The sequence below is a fragment of the Excalfactoria chinensis genome, chromosome 19 (genome assembly GCF_039878825.1).
Source record: "Excalfactoria chinensis isolate bCotChi1 chromosome 19, bCotChi1.hap2, whole genome shotgun sequence".
NCBI lineage: Eukaryota > Metazoa > Chordata > Aves > Galliformes > Phasianidae > Excalfactoria > Excalfactoria chinensis.
Window position 1 is genome coordinate 6,445,400 of NC_092843.1, and position 20,560 is coordinate 6,465,959.

General features: G+C 36.8%; 1 protein-coding gene across 2 annotated transcripts in view; it reads left to right on the forward strand.

Annotated features, from left to right (window-relative positions):
* Positions 1-20,560, forward strand: part of BRIP1 (BRCA1 interacting DNA helicase 1) — a 94,065-nt gene that overhangs the window by 52,162 nt on the left and 21,343 nt on the right. The window contains exons 23-24 of one of the 2 annotated variants that reach the window (XM_072353438.1): positions 819-1,040; positions 3,112-3,269. In XM_072353438.1, the coding sequence (XP_072209539.1) occupies positions 819-1,040; positions 3,112-3,269 (380 nt within the window). Of the gene's footprint in view, positions 1-818; positions 1,041-3,111; positions 3,270-20,560 lie in introns of those variants that run through there. The other variant, XM_072353437.1, reaches the window with a different exon arrangement.

Genomic DNA, 20,560 nt, shown 5'->3' on the forward strand with positions numbered 1-20,560 from the left:
CATCATCTTCCAAGAGAATGTAGGGATTTTTTTGTGATAGTTGTTTTAGTGTGGATTTAACTGGTCCCGGTTTTACAAACCGAAAGTTAAGAAGGCTTTCTATGCATTGTAGTACACCTCTGGAGCTTGAAAGAAAGCCAGAATACTGGATATTTGGGTGGTACCGGAAATGATAAGAAGATTGAGATGGAGACATAAGCAGAGACTTGTTTCTTACCCAGAGTTATGCTTACAGCAACCACTATGCTATGGGATCTTTACACATCCCTTTTTTCAGGCCCCAGAAGCTCATTAGCAGAACTGTCATCAAAGAAGAGATAGTAGCGAGAAAAAAAGCTCTTGAAGCAATCCTATGTGTTAAATAAAATCACTAATTATTGCCGGGGTACTTTAATGCTAGCAGTTACCATGGTGTCCATTGTCAGCAAAAAGTTTAATTCTGTTTAAATTGAATTTCAAATGTCAGTTGATGAGAATTTTAAAACATAATAATCTGCCATGGTTTGCAGAACATTTTAAATATGTGACTTTATTCAAAATGAATTCAAACTCATTAGTCAATTTGGGAGCTATAGCACAAGGAAAACTATCTGTTGAAAAGCAAATTTTGGATGCATTAAAAAAACCTAAAATTAAAGAAGGCCCTCTTCCAAGGTCCATTTACATTAGTAGAAGTCTTTTCACTGACTTCAGTCGGTATTGGATCGGAGCCTAAATTACCATCTTGTAAATGTGGAAAGTTTGCAGTGTGTTTGAACAGTGCTGTATTCAAAACCATGTGTGTATGTAAGTCTTACACCCTACTTTCTAAATTGTAGGCATTTTGAGAAAAACTTGTCATGGTGATATTGAGCTGAAAATAATCTTGAAACTCTTCAAAAATACTCATGTAAGAAGTAAGGAATCCACTAATAACTGTACATGTGCACTAGATGTCACTCCAGATGATGATAACGTGATGTTGGTCATCTCAGATGTTGCGAGTCTCAGTCATCTTAAGGAAACTTTGAACATTTATCAGACGCCAGTGAAAAACAAAGGTAAATTTTGCTGATTACTGGTAAATACCACTTAGCATTTGTCAAGCCCTTGTGCTTTAAAAGGAATACTTTTCATTTCCTCCAGGTACTCCTGATTTTGGTAACGTGTTTTTATCTCTTGATCTACATATGAAATTTCCTTCTATTGAGAGGACCAGTGCAAGTCCTTTGCCCCATTAATACTTCTCTCCAATATATACTTACAGAGTTTTGCAGATATTTTTACTGGAAAACGTTTATGAGCCAAGAGAAACATCTGAGCATACAAAAAAGGCTGTAACCTGTCTTTCATTAAATTGTTATATAAAACGTTCAAAGCTGTACTAAATCTTTGTCTGTAAATTTTCCTTATTAGGATATTTCCTCCTTTTGAGCGACACAATACTAAGTTGTAAAATGTAGACTCTACTTGTTTTCTTTGTTGGCCATTGGCTAAATGTGGCTGCTGCTATCACTGCTTTCTTTGTGTTAGTAAGATCTTGGTTTTGATTTTACTGTTACCTGTTGTTGGGTAACTCTGACTTGATTTTTCTGATCTTCACCTCTCTAGCATCTTGCTTCATTATGTTTCTGCTAGGAAATAATTCATTTTACGATGTTATGTTTTATTGCCAGTGTGGTAGTTGAGTTTGCATCGGTTCCTTAATTGAAATGCTCTTCTATTGTTTCTGCATAAGTTTATAGAAGTTCAAAGGAAGTCCAATGACCAGCAGTGCTTCTCTGGGTGTGAAGGAAGTTCTCTGGCCGTTTGCTTTCTCCATGAAGGAGATGGTATTATTACTTATATCAAAGTATCACGTCTTTCAAATGTTCAGTACCTACAATGCAGTGTTTGTGTCCTCTCGCCAGTGTTTGTGAATATTTCTGAAAATCTCGGGGAACGTCAAAGGGTTGAAGCAATCAATAAAGCAGTGCTACCATGCTGAAAGACATGAGTGACAAAAACATCCGCCGCATACTGTGTCTTTGACCTGTAGAAAATTGAGGAGGATAATTCAAAACTTATGAGGAGAACTTTGATTGTTTTATGGAGTGAGGAAGCTGAAAACAGCAGAACCTTACTGTCCAGGCACAGAATTCAGCTCGAGACCGAAAACCTTGTGGGTCAGGGGTGGGTTCTATCTGGACAGCAGAAACGTGGAAGCTGGAGAATCAGATATTGACAGTTGCATTTGGAAAAAAATGAACAAGACTATTGTCTCTTATCTAGGCCAGTCATAAGGCTTATGGCCCTTGACTTTGGACTTTTGGGTAGCTGCCAGATTTATTCCTCTGAGGCTTTGTTCTGTAACCCCAGCCATCAATAGCTGAAACTGATAGGGAATTAGTTGGCACAAAAAAAAGAATTGACAGACACAATTTACTGTTGACTGGATAACATAGAATCATAAAATTGTTTGGGTTGGAAGGGATCTTTAAGATCATCATTCCAAACCCCCTGGCACCAGCAGGGACGCCTCACTCTAGACCAGGTTGCTCACAGTCCCACCCAGCCAGCAGCAGAACCCCACTGTAATCTGTGGAACTCTTTGTGTTTAACCAAACACTGACAATGGACACCAGGCTCCTCTCCATTCCCAAATTCCTCATATCCTTCCATAATATTCTGATCAAAAAGAATGTATAAGGATAGCAGAGAATTGTTCACATTCCTTATAACAAATAAAACTCCATGAATAAAACTCCACTACCTCTAGGTGCATACCCAGCCACAGTGGATATATAAAGTAGGTCTCTATGTGTGTTTGATAGGAAGTGAAGCCAGGTATCAGACTATGCAGTGTGTGACCCGTCAACATTCAGGTGACAGAAGCCATGAGGAAAGTACTGGTATTTGCAAGTGCAGGGCAGTTCTACTGTTAGGATGGCACAACTGTCTATCAGTTCTGTCACAAAGGCTCTATTTTAAAATCTGCTGAATTTGCAGAGATGAGTAGGAATTCCTGATCATGTAACTTTCTGCTAAAACAAGAAAATTAAGTTCTGAATTGTGAAGTGCAGCTTAGGAACTCTTAATGTTTTGAGAATATCTCTCGATGATGTAAAGCATCTCTTTCTTTCTTTCTGAAAGGCATGAATGCCAGTTTATCTTTAAATGCTGTTTGGAATGAGAAGGAGTATTCTCTGACAAGTTACTTACAGTGCAGGAACTGCCTCATCCAGTCAGTGTCTCCATGCCCTTTGATAGGAGCTGAGGTTACTCATTTCAGCAATGAAGTACAGTCATGGGTAAGTAAATTGGTTTATTTTGTATGTTAGAATGATTACCGAGTGATAGTAAATATTTTAATATCATTTTTTTAAAAGACAAAGAAAATTTTCGCTAGATGAATTATATATTATTTCATCTGATTTCTACCACGCACATTTGAAATTATTTTCAATATTAAAAACTGAATTCAGATATCTTAATACATTTGTTCATCATTTACATCTAATTTGATGCCATGTCCTTAGTATTATGCTTTATGAAGAGGGATAGGAAAAGAGACAGCAGCTACCACATCTTTCATGAAGGGAAAATCAGAACAAAGCATCAGATATGCATCAGATCCTGAATCATTAACATGGATAAGGTCTAAACGAGTCAACAAGACAAAAATTATATGTACTGTGTTACCATTAAGGTTAGCAAACACTGTTAGCACAGAGTCAATAGAACTCTTTGAAATCTAGATGAGAAAGGTATGTATACTTTATTGTACATTTAATAATGCTTTGCTTTAAGATAAAGACAGGATTCATCCTGAATGAACTTTGCAAATAACCTTAGGATACCTATCTCCTGAATTTTCCCCCATTTATGTTGTAGGTAGAAAGATAACTGAATTTAATGTATGACACACAATCAAATTTAATTCCACTTTGATGTTTTTCAATACTAGCTGTGCAAACTGAACAGTGTCAGCAGTTTCATTCATGCAGCTCTCCGTGTAGGCAATTGAAGGGGGACGGGGCTGCCCTTCATAGCAGGTGCAACAGGTACAAAAGCATAATCAGCTGGTATTGGGTTTGCAAGTATGTGCTTTTGCTAGTGTAACATAAACAAGTGTTGTGCTCTTTGCCTACCTGCAGCTTTTAACTTCCTCTGCTTCTTTACCTAGAAACATGTGGTTAATTGTTATGTTTCCTGAATATGTCTGTTTCTCTTATATTCTATTTCCATCCAGTGGAAAGAAATCTTGGTAAGATCCTAGGCTAGGGAAGAGCAACACAGGCTAAAAAAGACCACATCTGGCTTTGGGGAGTCATTCTGCAAGCTGGTGGCTTTCAGTAGAAACGTATCTAATCTCTTAATGCAAGTCTTTGTTTCAAAGAGACTCAGGGGGAAAAAAAATCCCATTATCTTCAATAGACCTGTGAAACAATTGTCAGAACTGACATCTCTCCTTTGGATCTGTTGCAAACTGTATGTGCCGTGACTAGATTTATATGGCAGATGACTTGAATGTGAGAGTTGTGGAAAAGCCACACTTATTTTTTTCTCTTTGGTAAAACTAACATTACTTATTTAGAAAGGTAGAATGGGCTGGGAATGAATGACGTTAGAGGTAAATACAGCTTTAATTCTATCATCTCCTTGCTTTAAATCAAGTGGCTGTTTTTCTTGAATTGGGAATATGTGAATGTAAATGAAGACATGTAGATTGAGTAAAGGGAGTATGAAATTATGATTTGTTATATGCTACCATATGCCAGAGCAAACACACATGCATTAAAGTGAAGAAGTGTGACTGAGTCAGTCAGTTTTAGCTTCCAGTTATGCATCTTTGAATACCAGATCCTGCTGTTGTTGAGCAATATATTGGTAGTGAAATTAACACTGTAGTCTGTACTGCTGCCTGCCCTATGTTAAATCATGTACATTGTCATGAGGTTTCGTATGTCATCTTAAAGTACTTCGTGTCATGCACTCTCCATAAATTACATACAGTTGGTTCTGGAAGATGAGGAATTATTCATTTAATAGAAATCATGTAGCAAAGCAAGCTTAATGCAAAATCACTGGGCTTGATATCCGTGATTTACTTCTAGGGCTGGTAACCCACTAGATGTAATGCTGTATTTTCATGAGTTAACTTGCAGGTGTGATTATCAAATTATTTTTGTGAATCTTTTTTTGAGAACCTACTCTTTTATATAATTATGCATTTATATTGAAAATAAGATTTTTAGATCTTTCTACAAATTCAATTACATCACATGCTAACCACTGACCTAGAAACCTCCATTAGGTTATTCAGGCTTTATGTGACATTGGTGGCATATAAGTTCATGTTGTTATTTATGTTCCTTAAACGACTCTAGTAATCGTGTATTCATGTTGGTGGTCTTTGTGCATTGAGAACAACTTGGTAGATGACAGCACTTCAAAGTGGAGTGCTTTAAGATTGAGCCAAGCTAATATAATTCTTCTCTATGTTAAAAGGTGAATGAAACTTTGACAATTAAGTTTTTAAACTTATTAAGGAGTTGTTGCTCTCACTGATTAGACAGTCAGCTGTTGAGGCAGTAGCTTTTATATAACAGGATATTGTTTTGCTCATCATGTTACCACATTTGGCAAACTTTTATCTTAATGCGCCTATCGGGAATACCAGTCTGACCTCAATCTGAGTAAAGCCTTAATAGTCGACGTGAGGGATGCTTGCAGGAGGTGGCACGGTCATTTTCGCAGACTGTATATTTGTTATCGCATGTTAATCAGATTCATCATTCTGTTTAATAAAGATTTCATCTGCCACGCGAATGCATAATCGGCTATGTCTGAGTGACCGTCTTTTGTCTTGAGCAGATTGCTAAAACTGTATTAAGCATCATTAGACAAAAATGACGACCTTATTAATTTGTCCTTTATGTGTTTTCCAGCAGATTGGACCTCATTATTATGCAAACACAGTACACAGAGCAGCACCAGAAGTAGCTCATTAATGTTTCTTTCCCCTTAGTACGTAACAGATTATTATTGTGAAGTGTGCATGAAATAATTGCTAATTATGTGCCTTAAATGGTACAGTGATTGTCTAGATTTTTTTATCCAGTCTGAGAGTGCTGTGGAAGACCATCAGAAGCTACAGGTTAACAGCGCTGAAGCAAGTAAACCAGAGGAAGTGAATCACAAAACATGCATTTTATCACACGTTTTCCTGCCTGTAAGGAGGAATTAGGACAGCTATGGATTGTTTTGTGCTTACGCTATTTCTTGTTGTATAAGAAAGTACTGCCAGCTGGCTTAATTTAAGGTATAACTTAGTAGGTATGTCGGCCAATGAATAAATGCAGGTAAGCTTGAACTCTGTTGACTTAGAGTAAAATAAAAAACAGTGTAGATTCTTTAATGGTAATTCTTCAGTTAGCACGGTTCTCTTATTTACACACAATTAAAAGCTTCCATTTCCCAACACTGTTTCTTCCATCTTTATGTTCTCCCAGTCCTTGCATTTATTACAGGCTCTCTTTTCAGTATAATTCTCCTTAAGATTCATAAGCACTATAGAAATTAAATGTTAGGATTTGGCATTTGTCTGTAGTTTGACAACTTCATGCTAAGTGTGTAATTGGTTTAAGCTGGTGGTGCTTCGTACTTATCTGTGGCACATCTTCTGTAATCTGTCTGCCACCATAGCTGATAAGACTTGGCCACAACTGAAGTTTTTGCAGCGCTAGAAATAAAACCCTGATCCATTAAGGGTTTGCGTGGGTTTAGCTTTATAATCTGGTTTAGAAATTGTGAGTAGTCAGATTTTAGATGCAAGATTTGTTGTCAAAAAGCATCATGAAAACAATTACAACGGCTTATGCTTTCTTAGCCTGTTGTTGACAGTCTAACCTAAATGCAGTGAGTATTTCTGAAGAAAAGCATTCTTAGCTGGCAATTATTTGTTACATTTGAGCACCGAAGTAGGTATATCTTTGAGAGTCAGGAGGATACCATTCATCCAGCATTACTTACATTAAATAATTTTGGAGTCGTAAATGCATTTGGCTGGTCTTGAATAGTTGCTGATGTCAGCTGGCACTATTTCAGTGTGATGGTTGCTGCATACAGAGCTAAAATAAATGGAGCAGGTTAGTCAGAAGTTATTTTTTAAACATTTGATGTTTAATGGATCATTCCTGAATATTTATGAAAGACAGATATCTTCCAAAAAATAAAAATGAAAGATTTTAATGCAGACACCAACTTCTTTTTACTGCGCTGTTGTTCACTATTGGTCATGTGGCTGAAAGAAACCTCAGATCCGGCATGCTTTTTATTTTCATTTGAACAAAAATGCATTCATTTCTGCTGTTTCTGTCTTTCCTTTTCTCTGTGGTCTTTGCTGTTTTCAGACAGCACTAAAGCTTGAATTTTATAGAACACGCTGAAAAAAGGATTTGCAGGATACTTCTACCTTCTCATTGAAAGAATGCTTGCAGCCTTTTTGTGAATATTCTTTAAGCTCCTGAACGTACCTTATTAGAGAAGAAGAAATGGGTTTATGACTCTGGAAATAAGGGTAAATGATGTCTTACCAAAACCTCTATAGATACAAGTGTGTCCACTGTGTTGTCATTGCAAAATCTTCCTTGTATTTACTGTTGTATCTGTGCTTGCATTATTCTTTGATAAGCCTGAAAGCTCTACGTATCAGGCGCTGATTACATTATTGTTTACTGAGTTCTTTGAGGGCTATATTTAAGTGAAACTAAATCCTCATTAGTGAGAAACATGTCAGGCGCTGAATGCCTCCTTACAGTTGTTTGTGCTTTTGTTGTCTTCTAAGACTTGAATTTTCCTTTGCCTCGGTGCAAAGGATGGTGCAGAAGGGGGCTTACAAAGCACAGGGACAGAACTGACTTCTTAGGTCACTAAGTCTGTTTCTTCTTCCGGGTGTTATTATGGCACAATTAATGGTGCTCAACCAAGTTGATTTACTTTCCAGAAATACCATTTTGTCACCTTCTGTAAATGTCTTCATGTGTGTAAGGAGTCATTTTGAGGGTAAATAAGGAGATACCAGTAAATGCATTGATATGTTTTCTTTCCCAGTTTTCTTTGTTGCCTGGGCTAGAAGCATGAAGTTGTGTATGCTTCTTTAAGGACTGTAGGATGATGTCATAACATCCCATGCAACATACTTTACCTGAGGATGTCTTTTATCATTGGTGCTGACAGACAATTGCTCTTTCAATGTAGTCTTACATCCATAATCTCATGCCCTTCTCAACTTAGATGGACCCAGTTCACTGGCAGTGGGCCTGCTTAGATCCACACCAGTCTGTGGGGCTGCTGTGGAAGTGGTATGAGAAAAAGAGCATGGACAGAGGAGGGAGAGTCTGGAGTTCATAGGCCAATTTTTATTTCTTTTCTTAAAATCCAAGGCTGGACTTTGACAGCGATGTAGTTCTCTGTTGCATTAGGGCAGCTCTTTGTGAAGCTGCACTGGATAATGCATTTCTGGAATGGTTTGGATTAAAAATATTACCATTGTTTTGTGGGAGTGTTTTTATACCGGATCATTTTCAGGAATCTGATTTATGGGATAAGCCCACAAACTGTTTTATCATCAAAACTAGATCTGGGAAAGCAGGAAGCTATTGCACCAATAGCTGAATCTTACTGAGTTATGGGAAGTGTACAGTAGCAGCTGCTGAAATTACAGATTCAACATTCTGATTGTTTTATATTCTAATGAGCATCCATTGTGACGAGCTGGTATTTTATACTGATTATGTCAGTCACATAGTGCAGCTGCCACTGACCCCTCGATCACCAGTAACAAAAACTCTCTTTGTTATCAGTATGGGAAATATCTTGGCCATTATGGGTGTGAATTCAAAACAGAATAGCAGTCATGCACAGGAAAAATTTAAAAGCTCCATGATTCGTTGACATGAGTCTAAACATCTCATACACATTATTATATGAGCCCTTTTTTGAAGTTTTACTGTACATTTCTACATAATTAAATGATAAACTGTTAAAGCATCTGAATACCACAGAGCTTTTGTTCACTAGATGCACTGAAACTTCTCATCAGTTCTGTACACTGAACCTCTACCTTTTTGTAAATTCCTGTTCTCTCTTAAAATGCAAATCTCCAGTCAAGGTAAGAATATTTGCAGTTTGACTTTCATTCTTAAAGTGAGTGTACTTTCAAGTAGTTTGACACTAATTTTACTAAGTGAAAGCCATTTTTTACACTTTAAGAGCCAAGTGGCTGTAGTAGAATGAAAGAGTGAATGAGATTTGTTGCAGATGTTTTCTGAGTTGGATACTTCTGGGTTCTGTGAGGCATTCCTCATTTCTGGGAAATTAGAAGAAAATTAAGTTGTGTGACATAAGTATGATAGATTTACATAATTAAACTCTATAGTATGTATATCTCAGCCCATGCAGGCTGTGGCGTGCAGCGTGCAGGAATACTTTCTGTAGTGTCTATGTCTGGGTTGTTCAGTGCAGGAATTCTAGTTTGGGAACTTTTCTAGCCCTTAAATTGCTACCATACAGCAATAATATAAGGTAGGGGGTGGAAAGACAGACAATTACCACCATTCTTCCATATGTAATTTGTATATGGTATTGGTTATTTTTATTAAGTTCATAGTTTCTTCCTCTTGATGGAATACAAACATTTGGCCAAATTCTTTGCCTGAAGTCATTGGAGCCAAGGATAAATTTGGTTTTCTCCTCTCTGAAGGGCTTGAAATAATAATAATAAAAAAAATTGGCCACGATTTTAAAGATTTTTATGGTGTTTATAGATAGATGCGTGGCTATACAAAGATTTAGCCGTGCCTGTCTTCGGGGAAGGAAAGAACACTATCAGATAAAACAATACCTCAGCACATTTGAATTCACGTAAATCGTACGTGACTCCGAACTTCTCTGAGCTCTCTGTCCTATGGTTTCCTGATATGTAAATGGAAAAAACTTCTGCATACATTTAGCTTGTGCTCATTAAGTGCTTTGAAACGGTCAGGTTAAAGTTCATATAGAAGCACGCGGATTATTTAGTGGACTTATGGCTGTTTTTTCCCCATTTATATCCTTCTGTGCGATCTATTTTTAAATATGTACTAATATAAAACTAATGAGTATATGAATTCTAATTAGTATAGATGTTTTTTCTTGTACGCATAAGACCTTTCGTTTATATATTACTTTTTTAAATGCAGTGGAAAAAGTGGTTGTTGTAAGTTCAGATAAAAGTAAAAACAAACAAAAAAAAACCAACACCCAAAAGCAAACAACTTTTCTTGGGCAGTTTTGACATCTACATTTTATATTTCATAAACCTCAGCTGCAGTTCACACTTGTGGAAACTATAAGTGTCCTTTTATTTTTAACAGCAGCCTAGGGTATGGTTGAAAGAGGCATATTTCCATTTTGGCTTTTGTTTGAGCAGCTTCCAAAACATCATTCTACTCCTTTTCTGGAAAATTTGCCAAGTCTAGCTCAGATTAAGTTTCTTTGTTAGATTTGTTCTTTTAAGCATCTGGATCAGAAACTGTATCCCATGCTATGGAGTAATGAAACATTTGGAAATCATCTGAGAAATGGTAGTAAGCCATGATAGTACTGTACATTCTTTTTAGCTGTAAGAAATATGTAGCTTACAGAGAAGTTTGGGTTTGGTTTTTTTTTGAGTAAGCTTTACTTTGAAGCTCCCTACTAAGAGGTTACAGTTCATTCTTCTGGGACACAAACAGGCACTTTTATCTCTTAAACCGTTGTCATCCCTTTTATCACCATAAAGCGCTGTTTTGCTTGATGTATATCTATATTCTATGGCTAACTTCAGCATTTTAGGATATTTCAGGGGAAAGAAAAAAATCGACATACAATCAGCAATTATGTGAATGATAGTTTGGGTTTTTATTATAACTTATACAGCCAGTGGTGGGTGGTTGGGTTTGTTTCTTTCTGATGCATTACTGCTTTTGCTGTTTAAAAGGTAAACCAATATTGTACATGTAAGTTCATCAGCGGGGCTGGAAAAATCAGTTTAAAATAAATCATTGGAATTTATAGTATGAGAAAATGTTTTTCTCATGTCATAAACTCGAGAACCTTATAAAGTCAGTCTGCTCATATTATGCTTTCAGTTCTGAAGAATATTGTTTGTTGAAGAGAAACAGAACTGAATGCTAGTTGTAAAGAACTAGTGTACCCTCTTAATTAGCTGTGTAACAGTACTAAATTGAAGAAATGTTTGTACATTAAATACAGGATGGGGAAGAAGAGACAGCTCTTGAGAATGTGGACAGGAATATGCATGTTTTGCATTACTTTTAAAGCAAATGTATTTATTCACTTAAAAGAATTAGCGCTGTAGCCAAAACATTCATTACTTTCCTCCACAGTGTACCATTCACATGACTGACTGGGATTAAGAACCCAGCTTTATTTGGGGTGTTTGAGTAAATGCAGATGTTCCATTATATTGCATATATTATGCATTTCTTTAACTTTTTATTAATTAATTTCCCAAATATTTTGTTGCTTTGAAAGGCATGAAAAGCAGGAATAACCGGGAATGAAACTTGAATGTTTACATTCTTATAGCAAGACCTCAACCGTCAGATAAAACAGGCACCAAATCCAAACCACTCGTTGTGCTGGAGTTTATTGTGAGTGTCACCTTCAGGGAATGAACCAAAGCCAATTTAGTAAACAACAGTGTGGGATTTTTAATTTTTTTATTTTTAAAACTTCAGTTATCTAGTCCCTTGTTATGCTGAACCTCTTGTAAAATTTCTTACTCCATGTTGTGCACTTCAGTCTCTACGTGAGAAACGTAGAGTGAGAAAGGCATTGACTTGGTGGACAGTCACAGGAGGCAACTCAAGAAGGACGTAAGTCGATCACGCAGCTTTTTTTCTTCACTTCCAAAGAGGTTTTACTTAGCAGCGTTCATGGAAATCATATTATCTGTTTGACATGAAGCTGTTGATTTCTTAAACTCCATGCCCACCATTGTGTCAGATGGTGCTCTTTCAAAAGAACTTCCACAAATGTTTGGTTTCTGGGTGTGTGAACAATTGGTTTCTTCATTGAGATCCGTGAGCTCAGAGCCTTGTGGATTTGTTGGTTCTTGTATGCAGCCAGCTGAAGTTGTGTCTGATTTGCAAATGCTCTTTTATTCTTTGCAAGGTTTGCACCTATTTTGCTCAATTGTGGATGCCTCTGTATTGATGTAGGAGAAAGTAGCATAAATGGTTGCACAGTACGTAAGAAGCAGGAAAAAGCAGATGGCTGCTCTGTTAATGGGGCTTCTCCACTTGATCTCACACGGAGAGAGACCTTTTCATTGTCAGAATTTCTCAAAGCTCATTGATTTTTCATTCTGGCAGGATTTATTTGCTTTTGAATCACTGCTGTGCTGTTATCATTAGATACTGAACCTTTCACTGGGCTACACATTCCACTAGTTTTTTGATACTTGGTCTTTTAGGATTCCTGCACAGAACTTCTTTCTTCCCCCCCTTTACATTAAGAACACTTAATAGATTCTTAATAAAGTAGATGCAGTCTATTTTTATTTAAAATATTCTAAATGCACTTTGACTTTTTTTTTTTTTTTACAGTTTTTGCTTAACACTAAAAAAAAAATTAATAATCTCAGAACAATTCTTTTTAGTTCAGCTCTGAGGTGTTTATACGCATCAGATTAGTTCCCCTGAATTCTATACAAATGTGTTTCTTTCATTAAAGGGAAGAAACAGAGATGCTGTGAATGGAAGGTAGCTTTCTTAAGCAGCATGATTCAAGTTCTTCTTTTTCTGCTGAAGGAAACCAGGACAGATGCCTCAAGTCAAGGTTGCAAAACCAAACAAATCTTTCTGAAGCTGTGTGCTTAAGCAGGAACAGCTGCAGTCTTGTGTTGCTTCTTTTTTAATTATCAGATCTGCTTCTTTCAATATATCCTTGCTTGTGGTCTGGATCTGTAAAATATGAAAATATGAATTGAATAGAGATATGTGTTTACTTATTTATGGCTTTGGGCTTACAGAACGAGCGAACGTACCTGAAGTATTTTCTCTTCTCTGCATATCATCTTATTACCAGTATTTTTGTAATAAATGCCATCTTGATCCTTCAAAGGAAACCATTTATCTATCTTGTAGCACATCATATTTTACTGCATTAACAGGTCTCATATTATCACAGGAGAGTTCTCAAGCAGTTGTTTGGTTTGATTAAAGATGATTGCTAGTCACATAAGATACTATTGATTTTCTTTCTCTTGGCAAAATCTAGGAATGTCAGCTTATGTAGCTCATTTGTCCTCAATGACCTGGATGCAGATTGAATCTTCCTTCTTTGCTGTGTTTTTCAATAGAGTGACTCTGAAGTCTGTTGGGTTTATGTTGTCATAACTTAATCTATGTTAGAAGCCTGGAAACAAGTTGTTTTGTAAAGGAGGGTTAAGATATATTATTAGCTGCTCCTACAAAAGAACATGAATACCAGTCATCTAGCTGCTGCATGACATGCTATATGAAAACGGTATTAATGTTAGCACTTACATGACATCCTTCCAGTTTGTCTTTTTGCCTATTTCATTTTTTAACAGCCAAGGTACTTTTTTACATTCATTTCTGTAAAAAGGAGCAAGACGGCAGTTGGTTGGTTTGATGAATCTTCAGTTCCTAGAAGTGAGTGAGTGTGGATGGACATCAGCTTTCTTTGATGAAATGATGTTTTCAGTCCTTGGGATTTTACAGTAAAGATTGAAACAAGCCAAATATTCTTAAACAGACGATCAGAGATGTATAATTCAGTCTTCTAGACTGTCTCATTCTCAGGCTTTCAGAGACCTGAGTCATGATTTTTGGACTGTCAATAATGAGATTATGTATGCATAACTAATGAATTTGGGCTATGAAATTTTTTCACTGCTCGTGTTTTACTGAAACATAAGCATATGCCATATGCTTATATGTTTCAGCCATATCGTATCAACCCTATGCTTTGAACCTTCAGAACCTGGGACAACAGAGGGAACTTTGATTCCCAACTGAAAATAGTAACTGGATGAAAAGCTTTGAATGTGTGGGACAAACAGGTCTTCACTGGAGCTCCCAGGAAGCAGGAGTAAGTGGTGGGAGTAATGGGGTTGTAGACAGTGGCTCTGGAGACAGTCAGGAACCAAAATAGCAGCCTGGGTATGGAAGCCTAAGCTAGGAACTGATGTGTAAGTCACAGGTCAGGACTGTTGCTTGGAGCCACAGCCAACAGGCTTGCATTGTTGTCCCAAGGCCAATAGCATTACTACTCCTGATCAAGTAATGAAAGGAAACTGTACTTGTAGTTATGGTTACCCACATAGAAGTGCTGGCTTATCTGGTACTGTTAGTACCAATTGTTAGAGAATTTACATTTGCACCCATTAATTTTGGCAGTGGAAGATGGTATTCTGGTAATTGAGAAACTGAATTGTTTTAGAGAGGAAGAAAAAGCTTTGTAATGCAGAGTAAATACAGGAGGGTGACCTGGTGAGTTTTGGATAACTTGAAGAACTTGGTTGAAGCTTAACAAATTCTCATCTAAATGGAAGTTGAAGTTTATTATCTGTATCTAACATGCAGACTTTTTCTGCTGGTGGAAACAGGAAAATCAAGTAGCAATGTATCACTTATTTCACTGATGTTATATTGAAATGCACATCCAGTGGAGCATGCGGAATGCTAAGCATAAAAGACCAAGCTTAAGCAGATGTTCAACATGATTATTCTTTAGACTTTAGTTTACATCTAAGTTTTGTATCAATTTCCTTCATACTTGTTTATTTGCTTTCCTTGCATAAGAAAAAGAATGTGGACAACAAAACAAAGGGAATAATATGACAGTACGTTCCAAATGATTAGGCTTGTGTCATAAATAAGGCTGGGTGTATGAAGCCTAAACAAGTACATTTTCATTTCATTTTTGTTTTTAATAATGGTGAATCTACAGTGCTACATAAATGTAAATGAAAGGTGTTGATGAAAGCATCTGGTCTCATTTTAGAGCAGGTACAGTTGTCGGCTCGGTACAATTTGTTGAAATGCTTTTTAAGGGCTGCTTCATAAAGTACAAGTGTGTGTGTGTCAAGTACAATCAATATCATAGGGAAAAAATCATGGGGACATCCTTGTAGGTTTTTTAGTCTTGTAACAGGTCTTAAATTGCAAAAGATAATGGAGGTAGAAGTTTCAATTGAGTAGTACTTTTGATAATAAGTGAATAAATTGCTGCTTATCTTGTCCCAGATTAGATTAAAAGCCCTATTCTGGAATCTGGTGGAAAGAATTTATGGGAAACATTGTTTCCATACTAATATTTTTTGTGTATAAGAGAGGAAATATGCCTGATGATATTAATTTGCTGTTAACTAATATAGTACAACATCAGTAACTGGCAGTTAATCTATCAAACTCCTGCCATGACATCTTACTTGTTATTTTAATATGTTATAAGCATGAAATGTGTTTTTCAGGTATGTTTTACATTTGCGCCAGGTAATGGAAAGTACAATATATTATGTGCTTGTGCCCCAGAGGAAACTTTTAAACAAAAATAATTGAATGCAATAAATCTTCCCCTGCCTTCCTTCTGCTATGCCTTCTGCATTGTATCTTAGAGTTCATACTTATAGTAAGGCTTGTTGGTAGTGACAAGGTAACTGTGCTGATGCAAGGGACGCTGCCCTTGCCCACCATCTGTTTGGTTTATATTACAAGATTTCTTTAATTTTCTCTCTTTTTACTCTTCATTTCTTCACTAAGTGACTTCTTTCCCCCCCCCCCCCCCCCCCCCCGAGATTTAGAGTCCTATTACGGATTGCTGTTACTATTGGGAGCGAGACTACAGGTTTTCAAATAATTAGGAACATCCACAAGCTAATAAATCTGTCCTGAAATTTTCATTTGATTGTGTACGTTGTATAAGTTGATATTTAATGGTGTCTCTGCATGAATGATTTATCAGGTGTTTATTTTCACAAGTTTTCATCATGTACAGTGGTGAGATGATTTGATGCACAGTAGGTTTAATAACTTCAGTGCTTAGATTATTATTCCTGTTTGGTGTATGGTTTATTTACTCCCTTATCAGGCACTAATCTTAAAAAGACTTCCTTGTTCTGTGAATATGCAGCTTGTTGTAGCTGATGCTTAGTAAGTGCAACAATCTCATAAATCTCCTTTCATAGCATCTCATACACTGCTTGGTTAATTGCTTCAGAAGGTATAGAGGTCCATAATACACCATGAAGTGAAGGTAAGTTTGAATGTGATAAATATTACCTTCTTTAAAAAATAAAAACAGAAATTCACATTTGATCATGCAGTGGCTGCTGCCGTTCTTGTTTCTTTGTTGTCTGTTAAAGCAGCTTTGCTGTGTTCAAAAGTAGCGATAAGTTGTATTAAAAGATTCTAAGAATATGTAAAATGGAAGACTTATAGAAAGAAGCAATGGTGTTGATTGCAGGAAGCCAGTAAAAATGGATGTAGGCCCAGGCTTGCAGTCCTGGTTCAACCAGCTCCATTCCCCACCCAGGTGTTTGTTTAGCAGGAGGTCTTCCTGAGATGTGATGAGAGAGAAATTTCACTCCAAGCTGGTTGAACAGGTCCACTGTCACATAGTTTCAGTGTCAGAAGCAGTCATGCTTTGTTGTAATCTATTTCCTCTAAATATTTTAAATCAAAACTTGGGAAGAGCATTGATCTGAACACAAGGTACACTTGCAGGTACATAGTATTTACATTAGGAACATTTGTGGATGGGTTTTTGTCTTCCTCTATGCATTTATCTTTAGAACTTAAGGTACCGTACAAATGAAATTGTGCTGATTCTGATAGTAGTAGAGAGAAAAAAACACTTTAAAATCATTTTTGAAAATATCACTACTGAGTTAAAGCTGTTTAGGAATGACCTCCTTTGTAGAGGACTATTTAAAACAAATCTTAAGTCCTAGTTTAGTATGCAAAATATTAGCAGCAGTCAAAAATATAGTAGCTGAAGCCAATTGCAACCAGATGGACTTTCTTATTCTGGTTGGCCATGTGTTACCATAGCAAAAATTGAAAAATCCGGTCAAAACATAATTCTTCCAGAGGAAATGACCTTAATAGTTCCTGACTACTATATGATTGTTTTATTTTTTTTAGAGCCAACAGATAGAATGTATGAAGAATTGTGTATGAATTGCTAATATTTGTAACATGAAGGACACAGTGTTTGTTTGGGTATTTCAGAGGGAAAATGTGGCTTTTGGAGAGAAAAAAGAATCTGAAGCAATGCAAAACTGCCATCTACACAGGTATGAACAGAAAAGGCAGAAATGGCACAAGTTTCAGATGTGAATCATGCAAAGCCATTCTCCTGGGCATTGCTTCACGGAAATGAATAATAACTGCAAGCGTCTGAACAATGTAAATCACACTTGCGCTTGGAAAACCTCTTAAAATACAAACGTGCTTTATTTCTAATAGACTGGGAAGTTTATGGCGTTAAAATGCTCAGTTTTATGTGACTTGCTTTAAGAGTAGCTCATATTCGCCTACGTTTTAAACCTTGGATTCCCACGTATGCATCCCCTCTGATTATTGATAATAAAGAGCTACAAAGTACTGTTCCAGTGTAGAAATATGCATCAAATATTTTGCATTATTACACCCACTGATGATACTGCCCCATTGTTGGGGCATAGTAGGATCTATATATCCATCTATACAGATGGGACCTGTCTGTTTGAATGGCAAATCCTTGGAAGACCATTACATGTTATGCTTAGACAACATGTAGTGTGATGAGACTGCACCTCTTTGTGATTTTTTTGGGAGCTTGCTGCTCTGTATAAAATGGTATTCATAAGAATGCATTATATAATTTATATAATCATGTTTACAAAGTAAATGTGCACGAATCACACAGATGCGTGATGTTCTCGTGTTCAATATACCGCATAACTCTCCTTCTTTAAAGCTGATACTGCTGATTGTTTTCAATTGCGTTCAACATTTTAAACCTGTTGTAGGACAGAATCCATACCTTGGCAAATCCATTTAGCCTCGATTTTAAACACTCTTCACAGTATTTGGAAACTGATTGTGCCTTGGGGAGTACCTCAATGGACTTTGTGTGGATTAATAACAGTACATGCAAAGTAAGTTGACAGTAAAACTTTCACTTGTGTTTGGCTGAGCTCATGTAAATATAATACTGATGAAGTGAGACTAAATCCTGAGTTAAAATCTTAAACTCCTTTTGTATGTAAGTTCAGTATTACTATGTAGTGTCATTATACACATAGAAAGTAATTGAGTCGTTCTCCCAGCGGAGGTTTAGATGTACCACGCAGTTTTTTTGTTTGCTTGAAATTCTATTAGGAGTTTGTTAAATCAACGTCGACTGCATTGCTGAAACCATCAACAAAATCTGTATTTCAGTTTACCTGAAATTGCCTTATTTTCTTACATGATGTAATAATTAATTGTCTGAGAATACACGTAAATATATGCGTTTTGATTATGATTAGGTTTGTCTTTTTCAGTAAACTTAAAAATCCCAGCTCTAAGCTGGTTAATTTGGATTTAATTGAACATAGAGTTTCATTTTTCCATATCAAGGTATTGTGTTTTAGAGCAGACTATCATTTAGAAATAATAAATTATCTGCTGTTAGTAAAACATTCTCAAATGATTTTCACTGTAATAGTTTATGCCAGGTTCTGGACCGCAGTCATTTAATCAAACTTTGTTTAGTAGAATAAGTGAGCCCAATAAATGCCGTTGTTTCTGTAACCATATTTTAACAACCTATGTCTTTCCAGCTTCCTGGACTGTATTGGTCTCTGCATGAATGGTAGGTCTCTGAGGAGCATGTGTAGACCACATTTAAAGGGATATGGGACAAAGTTCTACTGGCTTACTTTATTTCTCTTTTAAAAGAGTAAAATGCCCCGAGATTTACTAGTGCATAAACTTCAGTTGTGTTTGGAGTTTGAATGGCATGCACTGTCTGTTGCTTAGGCATTGTGATGTCCACAAGCTTTCAGACTGAATGAGCAAGTGATTGGAGTGGTTTGAAATAAATAATAATAAATAAAATGTTATTTGCACAATGTGAAAGGAACTTGAAAGGAACCCATCCATCATAAAAATCGGTGAAGGATGAGACTAGAAAGAAATTCTAGTTTGGCCCCTTATGCAGAGACAAGATCAAATGTAATTAGACCATCTCTGACAGATATTTGTCATCTTCAAATTCTACGGTGAAAGAGATTCCATAAGCTCCTTGGGCAGCCTGTTCGAGTGCTGCACTCCCTTTAGAACTTGAGAGGTTTCCTATAGGCAACATTAATCTTTGCAGATTAGGCTAGTTTCTTCTTGTGTGTTTAGCAGCAGAGAAAAAGAACAGTTCTCCAATGACAGGGAATCAAAAACATGTTGAAAGATTTGGGAGGAGTCTCATTTGGTAACAATATGAGGTTAAATTTAGTAAGAATGTTCAGAAGAGGAATATCTGAGAGCTGTTGAAAGACAAGGGCAGCCCTTTATTGTTGTTAGCCTCTCTTTGTCGTAATGAGAATAAATACATTCAAAATAAGGAATTGCATACAGTACTAAATCCTGAACAACTGCACGCTCCTGCAGGAGCTTCTGTGCCCTGATCCTGCCCACGTATGTGCCTGCCTGAGCCAGGACACTCACAGTGAGCTTGGTGAATGCTGATGGCTTTGTTTGTACACAAGGTGGCAAATAAGGGCTTCTAATGCAGAAAAAGAGGAGTTCGACAATGCATGAGGAGTGTTTGAAGTACTTGAGACTGTAATACTTCTCATGCATTGCTGGATAAAATTGTGAGACTTCTTCACACATGTTGTTACATGTGTTGTTTGTGTCAATGGATTCCATTAGAAATATTTGTGGAAGAAAGCTCAACAAGAGCTAATTTAATTGTTTCAAGAACTGAAAGCAAGATGCCAGTAAAGGAGAACACTGCAGCACCTCTTGAAATCTGTGATCTGGAATATGAGTTGGGGTTGTTGTAGTTGTCCCACCGTTACTTTTCCCATTTGCTTCTGGTAACTCTCGGAAGTGTGGTGTGATGGTTCAGATGGGTGCCTAGCTTGGTCTAGAGCAGCGGATGTCGCTGATTTGTTCTGGTTGACTGGACTTCAGATCTCTCAAAGTCTCTGTCTCTCATGCAGAGCAGGGCTGAGCTCAGCCCATGCTGCTTTTAGGCCTTTGTCCTGTGTTGAAAACTTTCCAGGAATGGTGGACATTGAGCTCCTGTTTAGTTTTACCTGTTTAGGATTTTGTGCGTACCTGAACTTTCATATTGCTTGTCATCTTAAGGCTCTTCCCATGGACTGACATGTATATATACTCTCATAAAGGTCCACCCACACTTTCTAAAATGCATTTAATGTGTATGGGTTTTCAGAACTTGGCTGCTTGCAATGAATTTCTCCAGCCGGTTTCTAATCTCTCCAATCCAACTTGAATGTAAAAGCTCTATATAGAAGGAAGAAAACAAAACCATC